This window comes from Buteo buteo, chromosome 12 (assembly GCF_964188355.1).
Source record: "Buteo buteo chromosome 12, bButBut1.hap1.1, whole genome shotgun sequence".
In the NCBI taxonomy this organism is placed as follows: domain Eukaryota; kingdom Metazoa; phylum Chordata; class Aves; order Accipitriformes; family Accipitridae; genus Buteo; species Buteo buteo.
The window spans coordinates 20,600,389-20,621,017 of record NC_134182.1 but is presented as its reverse complement, the minus strand read 5'-3'; the positions used below and the strand labels follow the sequence as shown (position 1 = coordinate 20,621,017).

General features: G+C 39.2%; 1 protein-coding gene across 1 annotated transcript in view; it reads right to left on the bottom strand.

Annotated features, from left to right (window-relative positions):
* Nucleotides 1-20,629, bottom strand: part of KIF6 (kinesin family member 6) — a 202,269-nt gene that overhangs the window by 5,922 nt on the left and 175,718 nt on the right. Inside the window, exons 17-19 of the mRNA XM_075042931.1 lie at nt 8,915-8,999; nt 7,776-7,911; nt 6,102-6,190 (exon numbers count right to left, since the gene is read on the bottom strand). Of these exons, the coding sequence (XP_074899032.1) occupies nt 6,102-6,190; nt 7,776-7,911; nt 8,915-8,999 (310 nt within the window). The remainder of the gene's footprint in view (nt 1-6,101; nt 6,191-7,775; nt 7,912-8,914; nt 9,000-20,629) is intronic.

Here is a 20,629-nt window from a genome sequence, read left to right as displayed (position 1 = left end):
GGGACTTAGATCCAGATCCATTAAAAAACCTAGACACTACAGGTGTGGCAGGGTTTGACCTCTAGGGATCTCACTTTCAAGTGCATTCCTGGACCCAGGACACTATGCCAAAACTTGTCTTAGAGTGGTCTGGGAGAACTGGGTACCTGAGGAAGGTGATGTTAAAAACACCCCTTAGACTGAGTGAAGTGATGCCCAGAATCAGAAAATTAACAGCATGCTCAGAGGTGGACCTTAAACTCTTACCCTCTGCCTGTGGGGTTAAAGCCAGACATTTTTGTCTGTGGGATGCAAACTCTTCTCCTGCAAGTTAAAGAAATTTATAAGGAAGCTTATAACTATTTTTTTGTAATGACTCAAAGTGCTGCTTCCATATAAGAGGTTAACAATTAGTATACTAATCTAACAAATGAGTCCCTCAGCTTGGCAGAACTCAAATCCATATTTTACGTATCCCAGAGATCTCCCTAATCCCTAATCCCTAGGCTAGAGGGGTGGCCTGTATGCGCATGATTTGCAACCTTCTTACTGAAACTCTGATGATGTTTCTATGGCATTGCAAGATACATTGAATCATAAGGGAATTAAAAAGTGTAGTTTTGCTGTGCAGTGGTTTGTACACTCGGATGCAACTTGCTCCTAGTCTGTTCTCAGAAAGCAGGACTCTCTTCCTCCACCTGAGTGTCAGATGCGGTTGCAGTGATGAGAAAAGATAAGAAATTTTGCTAGTACTGCTCTAAATTTAATGAAAAGCCATTCTGACAGCATGGGGTGGGCATAAAGATCCCCCTCTCTGTGTGTTAAGCCTGAAGGACTGGACACCTCAGGATGCTCAATAAAGCCAGACAAAACCACAGCTGACCTGAGTCAGTGTGATGATAGTCCTTCTTCAAGAAAGAGGTTGGTCTAGAGATCTCTAGAGGTGCCTTCCAACCAACATTTCTGTAATGTGTAAATAGGCATTCCTGGATTACAGTTTTGGATTTGGATGGACATACAAGGCATAGAAGTCCTGTCTCTTTGTCTGGCTCCTAAGCTGTAACATTGTTCAGGTTCTTTTGACAATGTATAATTCCCATTTTCATTCTGGATCTCACTGATTTTTCCTTGAGTTGAATTTAAGAAGTCTCAAAGCACTGTTTCCTGACAGCTTCAGTAAAACTCCTGCTTTTTCTGGACATTAAAGATAGTCTGTCAACTTCATATGTCTCAGTTCTTTTTTTCAACACACTACCTGGAGTTTCACCCAGTGGGTAACTTGCTTTTTGGGGGGGGGGGTGTCTTCTGTTGGGGATACATGTCTTAGTCAGGCATGGGTCAGCAGCTAGAGAGATGTACACAGTGTTGCAGCAGTGTCTCACTGCAGGAACCCAAGGGCCAGAGACAACTGTCCTATGGACTGACCAGCTCCATCAAGCCCACAGGGTAGAGGAGCTGGGGAGATGATGGGTGTCATGGTATGAATGCTTGATTTGTCAGCTGGAAAAAAAGCAGAAAATCAGGTAGATTAAAACAGAAAGCATAAAATTTGAAGGTGTGCAACCTCTGCAATATTAAAAAAAACTCAGCTGCAGTTCTCCAGTCATGTGAGCCTTGGGCGTGAGGAGAACAGATGTTCTGTGTAAAGGCAGGCAAGATTCAAGCTCCTTAAAATCTGAACATTTTAGTATTTGGTTACAAAATCAAATTTGGCCTAACTTGCAAATTCATAGATAAATTGTTCAAGTTAAATTGTTACCAACAGAATGTGAAAACCTTTGAAATGTCATTAATCAATGATGTTATTCCCAGATTATATTTTATCATCATGTAACACTGTGGAAAACTGGCAGGAATGAAAAATGATTATGACACAAAATGCTGCAAAATATGTAAACATTTCCCTTGTTTCACATAGCATTACTATAGGGAGCAAATTTTGCAATCCAGGACAATAAATTTTTAAAAATCTGATGCTTCAAGTCATCAGAGAACATGAAGAGTTATCTGAAAATATCTCCAAGGGAATCTAAAGCGACAGGAAGAATTTGAAGATGAAGAAGCTGGAGAGCCAGGGGGTCTGACATTGAACATACTGTGGGGCTTGCTGTAATAAGACGAATGAGATTCAGTAAAAGGGAATGAGTGAGGTTAAGAAAGATCTGACTGAATTAAAAAGGAATACATTCCTTCTCAGAGAAGGAAAAAAATCCAAAATTTTTTAGACTATTTGAATAACTATCCAACATTTGCTTGATTCAAGGGGAGTACAAGAACAGTTCAACCCTAGTGAAATTAAATATTCAGTGAGAGAAGTAACTTGAACAGACAAGGATCTGATAAATTTCTTAAATGAAAGCCAATGTGGGAGAAGACTATATAAGGATGAACAAAACACTGTGCTTGAATTCTGAATTGGAGCAGACATGGATTGCTGAGCCCAACATGCATTTTAAGGCTTTTTGCAGACTTGACAGAAAACCATTAAGAGACATAAATGTACATACTGTACGAGTTGCAGTTAGCACCACAGCTTTATTTCAGAAACAATATGGACAAGTAGGGTATTCTCTTTCAAGTTTGAGGGATTTTTTTAGGTATTCCTTTTGAATAAAATAGCTTCTTGATGATTATTTAAGTTCTTCTTCCTTTCTCTTTCTACTGTGACTCTGGGATCTCTGATTAGACCCTTTTCTGTCTGAAATATCGAGATGGGTCATTCTTTCTCCACTTTGCACAGTTGTTCTTCATTTTAAGTAATATGTTCAGATCAGATGAGATTTACTATTTCTGCAACCTTCATATGAAAGACATATGCAAAGATAAATGTAGTCTGGAAACCTTCTGAATCTACTTAACAGGTGAATGAGCTTGAGTCTGTAAGACTCTACAATACACAAACTACTGGTTTCAGCTATTTTAAGTATATCAGATTTGGTAATGTGATTAACCTGTTCAAGAAATTACCTTTCTTATGTAGAAATGTTTTTTTTCTCATGCCAAACCCACTGATAACCCTTATGTCACCCTTTTCCCCACTTTAGCTCTGCTGTCACTGAAATCAATGTTTTGCTTCTTACTCTTGCGGGAGTAGGATCAAGCAAGCCAACGGCTTCCAAACCTTACTGACTAAGGCAGAAATGCTCACTGTTCAACTCTTATTAACACAGACCCATTTCAACACTTAACAATTCAGCCATTTTTTTTCAATTGAAAGAGAGACACATTTGGCCATGAATCAAGTGCCTTTCATATGTGTGTATCCTTCTCAAGCCTCAAAAGGATTACCAGCTTCCCTTCTCTGTTATTTTAGTTATAAATTGATTTAATATAAAATACAATTTGAGGCTATCACATTTCCTTCCCAAGGCTTAATTTTCTCTGGTAACATGACTAAGGTGTGTCAAACAATAACAATCCACATGAATTGTGCACCAGCAGGTGATCAAAAGATTTTGTGCAAACACATATATAAATCTCAAGATAGATTATGGAGTATATCTGTAACCTTTATAGGCTGAGATAGATAATTTATTACTTCTAATCCCGAAGATTGTATTTATATCCATTCACACCCAGGAGTTTGTCTGAATGGTTTTACTGCATACTTACTCCGTCAACAGCAGTCTTAGACTTCTAACATGCAGCCCACTAAGTTTTAGATCTTATATCTATTGAATACACTTGTGAACTGAATTCCATCTTAGAAATAGGTTTTATTTACAACACATCATATCAAATATAATTTATGTCAGTTTCTGGTTTTGTGACTGGTTATTCTGCTGGGTGAAGATAGCAATATCATTTCAGAGAAGGAGACTGTTGATTCCTAGGTGAGTTAGACACAAAGAGCCATTTGTGTCTCAGGACTGTGTAACTGAGAGGAGCAATTGTAGTCTGGGCTCATCCTACACAATCATGGAACTGGTAAGTAAAGTTCCTGTGTCAACTGGGGTCAAGGAAATACTTGGGAAATAAGTACTCTACTGTTTTATACTCTTAAAGCCTGTGAAATCGGAAACTTTTACTCTAAAATATTATTGTCTGAAGTAGGGGGAAAAGTAAATCTTCATGCACAGTGGGATGTTAAGCCTGCAGCTCCTGCCTCACAAAAAGTAGAAATAGTGTTTCTACTTCCATATACATTGCACTGGAAATGTACCTGTGTAAAATATGTTTAAACAGCCTAGCATAAAATAAGATCAACTTTCTGGTATTATAAGGAGGAAAGAGTAGTTAACTTCAAAAGATCATTGCAAGAATATTGATATAGATGGGAAAACAAAACTATATTCATCCTGACTCCCTCTATGATTTAAGTTCCAGAAGATGAATGTTCTGGGTCTGTGATGTGTATGCAAGGATCATCCAGTCAGTCTCAGTCAATATGTCTATTACTTAGACCCAGAGAAACTGTTCATTATAAAGAACATGTGATTTTTTGCAAGAGACCATGTGCGGCAGTACAGGACTCAGAAGTCAGCTTCACAGGCAACAACCAGGCACCTACCCCCATTCTATTCAAAATGCTAAACACACTTTTCTGAGACCTGTCCTCCAGTAATAAACACAAATGATAAAGGCATTGAAAGAAAAGTTTAAAAGAAAATTATAAAGAAACCAGTTACGCAATTTTGCTTCTGAGCTAGGGTGGGGAAAGGAGAAATCACCGCTCCTGGAGGCCAGTCTCATATTGCTCTGGAAAGTGCCTAGACATTATGGTATGTTCTTTTTAATTCTAGCTTTGACTGCAAAAGATGCCACTCTCCTGAGCAATGTATCAGCACACCAATTGGAAATTGTCATTCCCAAGAACATTGGAGCAGAGAGGCTGTGCAAGAGGTCCGTAGTTCAATTCAGTACAAAGTTAAAGAGAGTGACAGTCATGGATTGCTTGAGCTAATTTGGCTGATTTTTGTGCTAAGCTAGACCAAGAATGCTGTCATGTTCTGTTCCATCAGCTTTTCTGTGGGACAAGTAACCTTCAGACTAAACCCAGAAATGAACAGCTCAAGTAAGGCCTAAAACCTGCCAGCCATTTGCAAAAGTAATAGTGCCTAAGACTTGAGAGAACACAGAATAAGAATTGAAGCAAAGTAGTGAAGACTAGAGTCGGGTTTCATCAGTTTGAGACTCTGAAAATGCCTTCTGAGACCACTTTAGAGGATTATGTGTTTCATTCTCTGTACTGATTATGGAGCATTTACTATAGATACAAGAATTTACAATAAAAATTAGAATATATTTTCCAGTTCTAAGAAAACCCAGTATGCATTATTTAATGGTATGTAGGATATGTTTGCTGCAAAGCAGAAAATATCACTTATGCAGAGTATTGTTATAAAATTGTAGGCAAAGCCACTTATCAGAGAAAGATTGTATAATGAGAAGAAGGGAGAGAGAGGGGGAGAAAAAGATAGCACAAGAGAGGTAGGGAGGGAGAGAGGAAGAGGGAAGAAGAGAGAACACCTCCATTTATTGTCAATGAATATGGAAACCTGCACATTCAGGTATGTGTTTTTCTGCACTTTGCTTGAAGGCTATGAAAGATCTATTACTGTAAATTTAAATTAGAGGTTTTGAAATCAGAAGTGATTGATGATGAAACAATCAAGATGATTACAGTTTTCTACTGTAGAGGATGCACCAGTGTTTTATAATATCAAATGCAGTATCATTGTGGAATAATATGCTGCATAAATGTAGCACCAGGACATTTTTCAACAGCAAATCTATCTAGGCTATATATTAAATCATTTTTTAATCTTTTTTTTGGTTTGCAGCCCCCTGAACACATTCCAATGGAGATATAGTCTCCTCATACAACAAAACTGACAGATAACAGGCTTGCTTTTCCTATCTATCTGTCATGGGGTCCCTAGTGACAGGTTTCCAGGTCCCAATACCAACAAATCAAAAGAACTGAGTTACAATAAGCTACCTGCAATATGATTGAAAAATAACTGAGTGATAAAAATTCATTTTCTACACAGCCATTTCTCTTGTAACTGGAAATGCAGTGTTTGAGTATGATATTTGCAAAAGCATTCCAGTGAACTGCACTTCTACTAAAACTGCATTTTCTTACAAGTAAGTAAGGAAGAGAAAAATGACCAACTTACCTGTTAGTTGATAGATGTTGTGAGGATTTGATAAATTGGGGATAAACAGTCATGGTATTTGGTGAGCTAACCAACTCTGGCTTTTCCTGCTGGGTTTAGATTGAAAAATAAAGTTATGTAGGATAGGATTCTTTTAAAGTGCTTAATATTGTCCTACAGGTCTCAGCAATAACAAGGTAGGCAATGACTCATTCAGAAAACAGAGTCTGAATCACACAGTATTTTCTTCACTTGGACAAACACTTCTGAACAAAGAGAAAAGTCTTTAGGATTGGTTCAAGTATTTTTAAGCTCAAGTTACAGGTTTTTAATATGTAACAGCATGTGTTCGCTGATTTGAGTTTCCTAGGGCGCTCAGATGTATAGATAGGTCAAGATCCAAGAAATCAATCCCAATTATTTTTTCCAGTTTTCTAATCTGCTACTGATGAATCATGAGAGGCTGAATCCTGGACCTCTCCTGTTATATTACTTGCAGTGCTTTGAAAAGCCTAAATATTTAGGCAGTAGGGTGACTAAAACATTATCCTCTTTGCCACTAATATGATTAGGGATTTTAACCTGAAAAGTATTTTGCAATGATAACTTGAAGTTAAGCTAGTTAGGTGGCACTTTATGGATAACTAAGTTCCTCGTGCTAAGTTTCATATTTACTTTAGGCTGTTTTCTTAAAAATACAGTTTAAATTTATACTCATAAGAATTAAACAAAATACTGGCTAAACACTTCTTTGTTTATAACAACTTCTCCCCGAGGAGTAAATCTTCTCTTCCAGTTAATAATAAATGATATTGGATGGACTGCACTCAGCACTCTTTTTCATTAGGCTGATGTGCACTTCATGGCAGTGCTTTGCTGTGAGATGCTGTGTCACTACTTGGAAGACATTAAAAAAAATGTCAGAAGGGGAGCATAAGAAAGCTATGTTGTTGTTTCAGTTGATCCCCCTCCACACCCTCTTGTACTGCCTCCTGTGTTTGTGAAACTGTGTAGCTTTCAGACTGTGTTATGAACTTCTAATACACTGTTTAAAATGACATCTCTTTAGTTCATTTTTACACAAGTCATTAAACTAGAGCACTCTGTTTCTGCTGCGTTCTTAAACAGGCAATGATGGCAGTCGTGGGCTTCAGCTAGAGGGTGAGGGGACATATGGTCTGTGCTGAGAGCTGTTGACCCTCTGGGAACTTAGGAAAGCTGAAAGATTACTGGAGTTTTGCAAACAAAGGAAGCTAAAAACCAATTATGTTTGCTGGGATTTGTCCATATTACAGCTATGACTGCCATCTTCTAATACATACATCATAAACCTGATGAAATCATAATTTTGCTAGTGGTAAAAAAGATTATTTTTTCCAATCTTGTCTATTTGTTTTATGTTTCTTCAGAGTTTTTGGCATTTTGAGACCATTCTTGGCTTTCAATCAAGTTGTTTGGGGGAAGGTCAAAACAAAAATAAAGCAGAAAGCAAGGATTTTTCTTCATTTACGTTAGCTTCATACAAGCATAATTCACATTAGCATTGTCTGAATTACACTGGCATAAGCACAGGTGAATCTGACCCCAAATACCATCCTTCATACTCTGTTCTAGCTAGTCAATTAACTACTTTAAGAAATGATTGAAGATGTTACATTTACATGAAAATGGAAGAAATACAAAGTGATTTCATACCTGTAGATTTATTGTCTCTTCAGACCACCAGACTTCAAAGTCTTTTTGCAGCTTCATCTTGACTTTTTCGATAAGAAGCTGCAGGTGCTCAATTTCTACCTTCAGCCCTTTCACGCGATTGAACATTGCCTTATAACTAATATGAGAAGAAGAAAGTATATTATTACAGATCTTCCAATACATATCTGAACAAAGCTTTATCCTACCTAGAACAGTTACAGATTTAAACTACAAAAGAATAAATAATAATCAGAGGTGCAGGGGACACAGACAGAGTGTTGGTAGGAAGAGACATCTCATGTTTTATAAGAGCTTGACTAGACAGTAGGCACAAGAAACTTATCCCACAAAGCTTTTATTTCACTAGAGAAATTAGTGAAATTCAAGTGGGATCAATATTGATTAACAATTAAAATACAGGTTCAATCAAATATGTCAATTATTTCTTTTGATTTCTCAGCATGTTACCATTAATAAAGAAGTGGTTGCCAGAGCCTGGATTAAGTCAGGATCTGAGACAGATTCGCTGTTGAGATTGAAGCTTCATCAACAAGGCCTCTTGGCTAACATATAGTTGGAGATTTACCAGTAGTATGAAATAGCCAGAAGTTTCCTCATAGATTGCACATAACATAAATGCCAGCAAATTACCTAGAACTGATATCCTTGAATCTATTTTCTTTCATCCTCCTGGCTACAGCAAGATTAGAGCAAGGATTATTTATCCAACGCATACTCTGCATATTATTTACACTTAGTCAATCCTGTATAGCCTAAAGGTTTTCCTTAGGTCAAGGAAGGCAGTACATTTCTGAATCAACCAAAAAGGTTCACAATACATCTGGATTCAAACAAGTTGCTAACACTAACCCTCAGGGAGGACATTAAGCTATATTTTTATTTATTTTTAGCCAATAGCCCAAGCATAAATATTCCCCACTCATGTACTGTGGCATCTTACAGACAAACCAACAGCATACACACAAATTTAAAAACTATTAGTGAACCACAAAGCTGACATTTTTAAAATGTCAGAGAAAACCCTGAGGGTAGCTGTGTGTGCAGAATTGTAATTGGAATATACTATCATTATAATTTATCTTCTGAAGGATGGCAGAAGTTTGAGGTAGAAGTAACACCTTTTTTTTTCTTCTTCAATTTGCGTTCGAAGTTTCTCTTCTACTGGATCAAGTGTATTTAGCTCTTCAGAAGGACTGGAAACAGCTATAGGAGAAATGATCAGATGTAAGCAATGACCATATGATGTCAAAAAAGAAGTAACTTTTGATTAGAACAAAAACTATTTTTTAAGAGGTTGGTACTGAAATGGGGGTCATTAACCATTTCTCTCTTCTGGAAATGGTTCTTCAAATTCTTTATTTAGAACTTATTTATCATAAGAGACACTTGGTAACTAATGATTTGAATTAAGTTGCTTTTAATTTTTGTTTCCATTAAAGACTGGAATATTCATTTTAGATATGAATAAAAGTGAGTTTGGCAGTCCATTTTAAAAGTTCATCTTTGACATAAAACCCTAACAAATGCATTGGACCTGACAGTTTTGGCTACAAAGACAAGAGCAGAACAGCGAAGTTGTTGCAAAAAGAGGATACAACACTAGCTGTGCTGATGCCTGGAAATAAATTAACAGAAAGAAGAGTAAAAGACAAATCCTGAAGGAGAAATTAACTTTGGTAAGCCATAAATCCAGACAATTAGTATAAATAAGGAAAATGTCCTGAAACTACATGAGAAATTTTTCAACGTAAAGGAGAACTGAGGAAATACCTTAAGTGTAGCCTAAGTTAACCTAAGCAAGCAGCTTAGGATTTCTGTATCCTACAACAGAGCTAGTTAGCATGCAATACACAATATGCTTATTCATAGAGATGGCAAAACAGTCTTTCCATCATGGGTTAGAAGTTCAGCAGTGAAAGGAAATGTAAAGTTACAACAGTTTCTATTTCTAGAATGAATGAGAATAGTTTAAGGTTCACAAGAAAACATGTTTAACCTCTCTAACTGAAGAAAAAAAAAAAGAAAGAAACAAAAGATTTTCTATATAATACATGCAAGTTTCCACCCCAACTATTATTTCTGCCAAGAAAATAAACTCTACATCAACCTGTCATGAGGCCTGAGGAGTGCACCCTCTCTTCAAGGAGAGGAATTCTGTCTGGAATAAGAGGGCAGTAATGACCCCCTCTCTGCTTGTCAGTGAGACAGCTGAAACCATTAATGTTTTGTTGTAGCACCCTGTAGCTTAATACAGATGAAGCTGAAAAGTATTTTATTTCATTTAGAGTACTTAGGTCAAGCATGTTAATACAGATAGCCAAGGTAGACAAAGCCCATGCACAATTCTCATTTCAGACATAGAAAGGCTTTGCTGGATGTGCAGATTACAAAAGAAGGGTAGGATGAAGACATTTGTGTTGGAGAGGGTACCCTCAAAAGATTGAAAAATAAACTGCTTGGAATGTTAAAGTGAATGCACAAGCCAGGAGGTGCAAACATCATGGCAGAGGAGATGCTACAACAGTGGCATTATATAACAAGTTATACCCAAACACAGTGGATAATAAGATGGCCATCATAATAATTCCCAAACCTTTATGGAAAGCAGTAAACCTTTCGATGATTACCGGGGATCAGGATTTTCTGATTTGTCAGATTTCATCCTCAGGAGAAGGCATGGTGTGGGAAAGCGCAGAGCTATACCTGGAACTTGTAGGGACACACTGCAGAGCTCCTGAGGCTTCACACTTGTTCTGGCCTTCATGGATATATGGCATCCAGGCTTGAGAGAAATGTGATCTTGTGGAACAAACTGAAATGATTCAGTTTCTGTGCAAAGCCAGCCAGACTTAACTTGAGTAGTCTACAGCAGTGGTTAAAGGGGACTCTCCTGAGCACACTGACGTGCATTTGACCTATTTGCACAATGTTACGCTGTTTGAGTTCAGGAGGTGGCAGCTCGAGCCCCTTATAATGAAGCGAAATAAAACAGAGTGGAAGACAGTAACATCTTAAAATGTTAATGCTGTTTCTGAAGTGTGGACTTCCCTACATGAAAACATCACCAAATTCTGCTAGTCATCACAGTGATGTCAGGCCATAATATTGCAGCTTTCCTTCCCTGGTTTATTTGGACATCTAGTACTTTGAAAAATAGTTTTGCATTAGCACTGAAAGGGCAGCCAAACTTAGGCAGAGTTTTGTTACTTATGTGTAAAAACACCAGGAAAAAAATGTTTTTCTGCTGCTGTTCACACGCTGTAGAAGGGATTATTTGGTTGCAAGTTACCTTCAGAAATAATAATAAAGCCTTTTATATGAGATGAGTACCTCTATCACACAAAGGCCTCAGCATCCTCAACCCTGAATAGGGCTACGCCCATTATCTCTAGCAATATGCTGGGGATGGAAGCAAGAAACACAGCTGTGGGCAAGGTGAGCAGCACAAAGTTTTGTATATGTATACAACAGAAAGAGATAAGTACACTGCACGCTGATGGGGCCCCAGCAGCAAAAATAGCATTGGGTATTTCATCAAGTAAATGGCTAAAACTTAGACATCCATCACTGTGTTTCAGTCACAAAAGCAGAAGAGATCTGATCACAGTGTCAGGTTGAAGTCCAGTGGTAAGTCAAGTCCAGGATATGCCTACTTGGGCACTGCTTTGTAAGTTCTCTGGTGTCTTTTGCTATGCCGTTGCAGTCTCCATTTCAGATTTTTGTCATGCCTGCTCATTGTAACAGTGTGCTTGTGAACTGAATAGCATTCTGCTCCAAAGACTAGACCTTTTTGAATCTGCCTACTGTAATATATACAGATGAACACATAGCTTTTTCCTGATGTTCCAAGCAAAAGAGATCTGTGGTCTGGTGGAGTGTATTTCAACCCTTTTGTGTGGTGCTGCTTCTGCCTTCACCTCATTCCCTGATACTTCTTTTCTCCCCTCTCCCCTTTACCTTTCCCAAATCCCTGCAGTGGCCTCTTTCTGCCCCTGGGCTCCTGCTGCTGCTGCCTCACACTCCTTTCTTCCCACCAGCCCAGGAAATTTCAGCTACAGCTGAAGCTAAGAAGCTAAGGCAAAGATTACTGGAACATTGTATCTCATGTCTAATGTTAGCATTCTTCAGTACACAGGCTCTGTTATTTTAAAATAACATGAGAAGGACGACTGCGTGCATAGACAACAAAACATAGAAAGCATATTTACTCACAAATTTAAGAGAGATACCTAAGAAGAATTACCTCCTTTTTGCTACAGGTTTTTATTCTGCTAAAGAGTTTCTTTTTATTGTATATACCTGCCTGCCCGTGCAGAAACAGAAAATGTTTATTAAAACATCAAATCATTTTATATATATATATATTAACCGCATATATATGAAGTACATGTAAATTACAAAAAATTGGAAATTTAGGAGACCAACTTTTGCCCATATACATTAAAAAATTTGCAATAATTAAAAAGTGCCAAGGTGCTACTACTGAAATATTAACTATCAGATATAATTTCTGAACTGTGCAGAAGAACACAAAGTGGTATCTGCTTTGTTCACTCAGGGTTGACTTTTAATTCATTGATTGACAGTTTGTCATATGAAACTTGATTGTACAGTCTAGCTCTATGCTTTCAATGCATGAACTGAGATGAGCCATTCAGCTGATGTGCAATAAACATGCACTTGTAGTGCCCCAGTGACCTCTCCTGGGAAACAAATGCAGTTGGTGCAATTTGATCCTGGATAATGCGGACCCAGGTTTCAGGGGTGCAGGGGAGGTATGACATGCATGTTTAGGAAAACATTGCCTCTGTGTATACTAGGGATTTCTGTTGGCATCCATCCAATTCTATACAACAGAGATATTTTAGCAGAAGTCAGCAATGTACCCATAAAGCGTATTAGTTCCTTTACATTAGCATAACTGCACACAGAGCTGAGTGGCAAAACTTATGAATCCTGTGTTGTGAGGTCTTTTGTTAAGACTACTGGGTTGCATGATGTAAAGACATTGGGTAGTGAAATAGCTAGCAACTTTTACATTTATTTTCAGGCTAACTGTTTTTGTTTCATCTTCAGATACAACCCATTTGGTGAAGTGTGGCACAGGATACAATTGATACTAGCAGCCTGCTTAGAGAGGAAGGTGAGCTCTGCATGAATTGACACCATTTATATCATAAAGGTTTGTGGGGTTTGTGGTTTTTTTTTTTTTTTTTTTCATAAAGAAGATTGTAAGAGGCATTTTAAGATATAATGATTTTATTCTAATGAAAGGGCCAATTTTGGAGCACAAGAAATAGTAAATTTTACAACACGTTCCACATCAGCAAATCACACAGTACCAGAAAGAAATGATAGCACCTGCTAACTGGATCACTATTTCAAAGCAATATGACAAGCATGAATGAAAAACACTATTTCTAGCATGAGATGCCAAGTGTTATTACCATGGTTTACAGCAAGCTGGCAACAAGTTGAAATACTCTGGCAGATTCTTGTCTACAGGCAGAAAATTTTGCAAGAAACTCTCTGTGACCCTGAACTTTATACTCTCTGGGGCGCTCATATATTTCTTGACCTGAGTGTATCCTAGAAGTCAAAATCCTAGGGATTTATTGTCTTATGCCTCAAATAACATTGTGCCCTGTCCTCCAGCTGTACTTTTGCAGTCAAAGATTTTAATTTTTTCACTGCATAGTCTTGTGTTTATCTACTTAAATTTATAGTCACTGAAGTAACCAAACTTAGAATTGACATTAGTATCCAGTTAATATTTTACTGCTTTATTTATCAGCTTTGCAGCTTTTGGCAAACTCAGGCCTTAGTGCTTTCAAACTAGAACTTATGCTGTCATTTCATTTTTTTAAAAAGAACTACCTGTCCATTGTTATTCTGGATCAGCTTACAAGTAATTCTCCCCTTCTTTTTTCTTATTCCTCCCCTGGGCCATGTCAACCTATGTTTGTCACTAGTCACCATGTGTACCTTATTGTCATGGTTTAACCCCAATCAGCAACTAAGCACCATGCAGCCACTCGCTCACTCCTCCCTCCACCCAGTGGGATGGGGAGAGAATCAAAAAAAAAGTAAAACTCGTGGGCTGAGATAAAGACAGGTTAATAGGACAGAAAGGAAGAAAATTATAATGATGACAATGATGACAATAATAATAAAATGACAATAATAACAATAAAACCAAAAGAATTAGAATATAGAAAACAAGTGATGCACAATGCAATTGCTCACCACTCACCAACCAATGCCCAGCCAGTTTCTGAGCAGCGGCACCCAACCAGCTTTCCCCCTAGTTTATATACTGAGCATGACATCACATGGTATGGAATATCCCTTTGGCCAGTTTGTGTCAGCTGCCCTGGCTGTGTCCCCTCCCAACTTCTTATGCCCCTCCAGCCTTCTCACTGGCTGGGCGTGAGAAGCTGAAAAATCCTTGACTTAGTATAAACACTACTTAGCAACAACTAAAACCATCAGTGTGTTATCAACATTTTTCTCATACTCAATCCAAAACATAGCACTATACCAGCTACTAGGAAGAAAATTAACTCTATCCCAGCCAAAACCAGGACACTTACACAAAAGCAAAGATGGGTATGCACAATGAAACTCAGAAGAAGAAAATACCCTAATGTCTGGAAGAGTTTATATTGTGGGTTTTAGAGCAATTTGCCCCTAATCCTAATGTAATAGATTTTAAAAAATTTCAGTCAGTTGGTCATGAGCATACACTGAAACAACTGTCCTATTTTCAGCACTTTACAACTTAGTGCATGTGTGTGGGATTAAGCGTATGTGTATTTTGTTGATTTTTATTTTAATCATTGAATTTAGTAAAAGGGTCCATCAGTATGCTGCTTTTCTTTGTATGATTGTATTGTTTATTGTTTTACTAGCTTAATATTGGCTTAAACTAACTGACTTCTAATGCACACCTGGAAAGTGGAGCTATTTTTTCCAGTCTCTGTGAGCTGTTTGGCTAAATACAGACTCACACTTCAATTCCCTCAAGTCTCTTCTTTGAAACTAGTCATCTATATATTTGCTTCTGAAAATACATGGCATATGAAACAGAAGGCGTTGCCTTCACATCAGCTGCACTCAAGCCATGAAAGTTTCTGAAACCATTGAGGCTAAAAGTTCTCTGTTGGTTTCCAAATATACAAGTACAATATACTGGAAAAAAAAAAAAAAAGCAGCTTCAAGTTTAATATGTTGATCTAGTGGAATAGTAACATAGCTGGGTCTTAGTCAGGAAACCCCCACTAACTCAGATTCTTGCCTACACTTAGTAAATACATTTTATCATTTGATTACATGAGATTGTTGTTGCATCATTTATCTTGTTCATAATATTAGGTAAAACTGTACCTGATATTTGAATGATCTTTCTCTGCCTCCCAAGAAGGGGTATGGTTTGTCATCCGTAAGTTTTGAGGCTTCATTAGCATTCATTTCTACAACATCCAAGAGCTTTCATGGAAAAAATAGTCTCTTTGGTAAGTTTTGTCGTGCTCTTCTTGAAAGAAAAGGATGGAAAATACTTCTTCTGAAGTTGCTTGCTTAACATGAAGCTGAGACATTAGGAATACATTGCCCCTAATGTGCAGAGTGCAGTTGAAATAAGACAGCACCATAACTTTTGTAAAGCAATGTCTGATCAAGAACAGAACTTCACCAAGAATAATATAGCACAACTTTATCGAGAATAAGAAATACCTAAGGCTGCTAGAGGTGCAGTCACACTGAGTGTCACAGAGCACAGAAGAGATACTGAAGCTTAGTGCATCCATACTTCTTGCTGGGGATTCTCAGATAAGAAGATGTACAGTTCTCAGTTCTGAGAAGTGCCAGCTTTACTGTGCATGAGCAATATACACAGGCATGCACAGTAAATCCTGTGCTTGCAGGTCATGTTTAGGAATGCAATGCAACAGAGCAACTGTGGGATCAATTCAATAGGTCTAATGTTTTCTAAAAATAATGAGTATTTTACCTGCATTCTCCATGGAACTCTGACTGTGGTCATCAGATTGTCATGACAAGGCACAAAAGCATTTATTTTGGACTGTACACTGAATTTATAGCAATGCCATTTGAAAGAGTATTAAGGAAAAATAAGGATACATGGTTTATACTTAACTGATTCTGTTTCAGCTGTGTATAGGTATACATGGGTCATGCAACTGACATGTCACTTCAAGTTAGACAATAAAAGAGGTTTTGACCTTGATTCAAGAGGTGAACACTAACCAAACAAATGTTTATGGTAGTATCAGCCTGAACAGTTTTGATCTTTCTGCTACAAGGTGTTAGTAAAAGACTTTTCATCTGCAAGAGAGAAGTAGAGGAGATGGAAAAGAGAAAGGAAATAACCCCAAATGTCAGTGAAATCAATACATTATGGGCATGGGGTTGCACCATACTGTGTTTAGTTTAACCCTTGCCCCAAATAAGACAAAAGGTGTTGGGCCTGAAGCACCTCTATCACGGATCTGATTTTTCTTCTGGGCAAAGAGCAGAGATATGTGCTAAGACCCTACCTCAGTTAAGTAAGTGTACAATAAAGACCAATGTACTACAGAAGTTTTGTTTCCACTCTCCCACCTGGCTACTCCATTAACCCTCTAAAAGAGTTTCCTGAATGCTTTTCTAAATGTTGGTGTGATGTACAAGTTTTCCAGAAAACTTCTGAAGCCACAACCATAGGATTTCATGTCAGCAGGAATGTTATTCTTTAAGAAGATTCATTTTGATGTTCAGTGTTTTGGCACATGTGCCAGATCAGGGCTACGTACAACCTGGGCAGTTGTGGGGACCAGATTATATTTTTGAGACCCTCTGTCCCTGCTGGCCACACCCATATCCCACATCAAGTGCCACAATTTTGCTGGTCCTCCAATGCACACACCCATTGGCTGCAGCTGCAGAACAGCTAGGCTGTCTGAGCTGGGCTACCAGCTCAAGAAGGTGCAAGAAGTATACAGATATTTAGGCATTTCCCATATCTCAGACAGCTCTTTCCTATGACCTATGAAGGAAAGGACATTGAGCTTCATGTTCTGGTAGCTGCTGGCTGAATTACACTGTACTGTATACTGAGAAGAGACAATCCTGACATAGCCAGAAACAATTACAACTTATCCACAAGATTATTATCTGGAGAAGTATATCCAACTTCTGCATATTTGTGGGAGATTATTAGTAACTAATTGTTCCAAGTCACTATTTTCTTTGATCTTAAACATGCAAAAATTTTTGAGCAAAGAAATAGTGAATTAATTTCTTTTAGCCATTTCAGCAAAACGTAAAATGGAAGAAGTTTTTCACCAGATTTGCAGCTTGTTCTGAAACACGGGATATCACACTAGCCATGCTATTTCTTATTCACTCCTTGTCCTATGCTTTACACAATCATATGGAAATTGCTATTCTAAGTCTGACCTTTACCTTGAAAAAATCAAAGCAAATACGGATGTGAAAGAGCTCCATTTGCTGTTTACAGTTCATTATATTACAGAACTTTTGTTTATTACAAAGAGCTCTCACGGAGCAAACCTTGACTGATGCAGAACTAGTCAAGCTGCCCAACACACCCACTGGACATGGCCAGAAGAAAGAAGTTTGCAGCACCTTAAACTGCATGTTACTCTTAGTCATTCTACCAGCTTTTTAGAGGCAATAGAGAGACGCTACTCTGAGGTATACTGAAGCTAAAGCAAACAAGCTTAGGCCTAGTATCAGGAGAATGTGTGCATAAAAACAAATTTATTTTTTACTTACTCCACCTCAAGTCCTTTCTTAGAATTACAGAATCATTCTGGTTGGAAGGGACCTTGGAAGACTGTGTGGTCCAACCTACTGCTCAAAGTTGGGTGAAAACTGAATCATACTATGTTCTCCAGACATGTTGTGAAAAAACTCCAAGGACAGAGATGCTGCAAACTTCTCTGATGACCTCTTTAATATGTAACTATCCTCATAGCATCTTTTTGCTAATATCTTAATTTTAGTAGACCAAATTAGAGAATTGAGAGCTTCATCTCCAGATTCTCTCTTGCTTACTTGCTAGTCACCAGAAGAAGTCTCTAAATAATAATGCAATTCACACTGAACTTCTCAGTATTTTAGAAGAAATACTTATTGCAAGAAAGCTTACAGAAACTGCAAGCTGTTCTAACAGCAGTGAAATGCTGAAGTTAAGGTCAATAAAACTGAGAATTGGATAGCTGTGCTACAAGTTCATGACTCCTAATAAAAATATCACTTGATCCAAAGATGTCTTTGCTCTCTTTTGAGACCTGATAAGCTGAAGCTGAGTGGGTCTGTCTTGGGTTTAGCTGGGATAGAGTTAATTTTTACAGGAACCTGGGAGGTGGGGGGCATAGCCGGGGCAGCTGACCTGAACTAGCCAAGGAGCTATTCCATACCATGTGACATCATGCTCAGTATATATATAGGGAGCGGGCCGGGGGGGGGTGGATCCTTCTTTCGGTGGGGGAAGTGGCGGAGCGTCGGGTCCCGGGTGGGGAGCAGTTGCACTGTGCATCACTCTTTTTGTATACTCGTTCATTAGTACCGTTGTTGTTGTTGTAATTCCTTTGTGTTGTCCCAGTAAACTGCCTTTATCTCAACCCTCGAGGTTCCAGGTTTTTTTCCCTTTTTCTCTCCTCCGTCTTCCCCCCATCCCACCGGAGGGGGGCGGTAGGAGTGAGCGAGCGGCCGCGTGGTTCTTTGTTACCGGCTGGGCTAAAACCACGACAGTCCTTTTTGGCTCCCAACGTGGGGCCCGAAGGGTTGAGATAACGACAGATCTGGCCAGAGCGTGTTTGAAACAAATTTGTCATACGCATTTCTTGTACTAGATAAATAGATATTAGTCACAATGTTGATTAATTTGTTTACATGGTGGCGTCTTGTAAGTTCTTATATGCTCTATGTATTGCCTGTAGTTGTGTATCTCATCTCTGGGAGAGTGATTGGGATTATCATTTTGCTGTACTGGGCAATGTCGACTTGTGAAATGATTACATCACTGGTCATGAGGTTAAGCTGGTATCTGTATGAGGCAGGGATATCATTTCCATACCTTGGGCACCTTCTGTTGGATTTTATTGGTAATTACACCCAAGCCATTGGGAAGTTGGGGGGGATACTTCCCCCCGTCCATTCCCCTCCCTTTTCTCCTTCCGACTAATTACAACAGTTCTCGAGAATTTTGAATATCCTTGGGATGCGCAAGCCAGTGTGCTGTTAGTGCTATGCCTCCTGACTATGTTCCAGGTCTTGTTTAGGGCTACAAAAAGGCTCTTTAAGAGTACCACCCAGAGATCTGTCCCAAAGCTTGATATGCATGGGTGGCACGGCATGTGGAAGAATGTGGGAAGGTATCTAGAGAACGTCTCACCTCCAGTGACTTGGAAGTTCACTCCCGAACAACTACAGAACCCTGATGAAGTGATAGAATTTTTGAAAGAAAAATGCTGTGGTTATCCCAGAGACACACAACTCACTACACTGTGCTGGGCCCTGGCCGGTATCTACCAAACACTGCTTGATATTAGGCAGCATCCTCAAGGGGAAAAGGGGGAAAAGATGGAGAATACGACAACATGCACCGTGGCTACCCCAACCCCGACGACAAGCACCGTGGCTACCCCAACCCCGATGACAAGCACCGTGGCTGCCCCTACCACGACAACAGGTACCGTGGCTACCCCTATCCTGGTGACAGATACTGCGGCTAAACCAGAAAACCAACCTGTGCCAGTATCAGTCGCCCCTGTACAGAAAAAGAAACACACAAAGAAATCAGTTCGCTTAGTGAGAGATGAAAGTGAACCAGGGTCATCGCGAAAACAGGAGGAAGAGGTAGAACCTGAAATAATTACCCGATCTCTATCCATGAATGAGTTGCGTGACATGCGAAAAGATTTTAGCCACCACCCAGGTGAGCACATTGTTACCTGGCTGCTCCGGTGCTGGGATAGTGGGGCTAGTAGTGTGGAATTAGAGGGTAAGGAAGCCAAGCAGTTGGGATCTCTGTCTAGGGAAGGGGGCATCGACAAGGCGATTGGAAGAAAAACACAAGTTCTCAGCCTCTGGAGGCGACTTCTGTTAGGTGTAAAGGAAAGATACCCCTTCAGGGATGAAGTTACATGTCACCAAGGCAAGTGGACCTCCATAGAGAGAGGTATCCAGTACCTGTGGGAATTAGCCGTGCTGGAGGTGATTTATAATGATCCAGAAGATGGGCAGTCACCCACAGATCCAGATGAAGTCCAATGCACACAACCAATGTGGCGGAAGTTTCTATGAAGTACACCACCAACCTAGGCCAACTCATTGGCAGTAATGTCCTGGAAAGAAGGCTATGGACAAACGGTGGATGAATTAGCTGTCCAACTCCGGCAATATGAAGGAAGTCTTTCTTCCTCCCTACGGGCCTGTGTCTCAGCTGTAGAGGAATTGTCCCAAGAGTTCCAACAATTCAAAGTGGATATGTCCTCCTCCTCACCTGTACCGGCCCGCATCGCAGTTATTGAGAGTAAGCGTTCCTCTGCCCAAGAGAGAGGAGAGAGAAAGTACACACGACGGGCTAACCTGTGGTTTTACCTGCATGACCATGGAGAGGACATAAGGAAGTGAGATGGAAAGCCTACCTCAGTTTTGGATGCACGGGTACGGGAGTTGCGAGACAAAGCAACCAGAAAAGAGGATTCTTCTTGGAAAACTGCTGCTCCAGTTCCCCGTGAGCAGTCCCCCAGACGCAGTAGATGGGCCGATCTCATTTCTGATCCTCTTGAAGGGACTTCTGA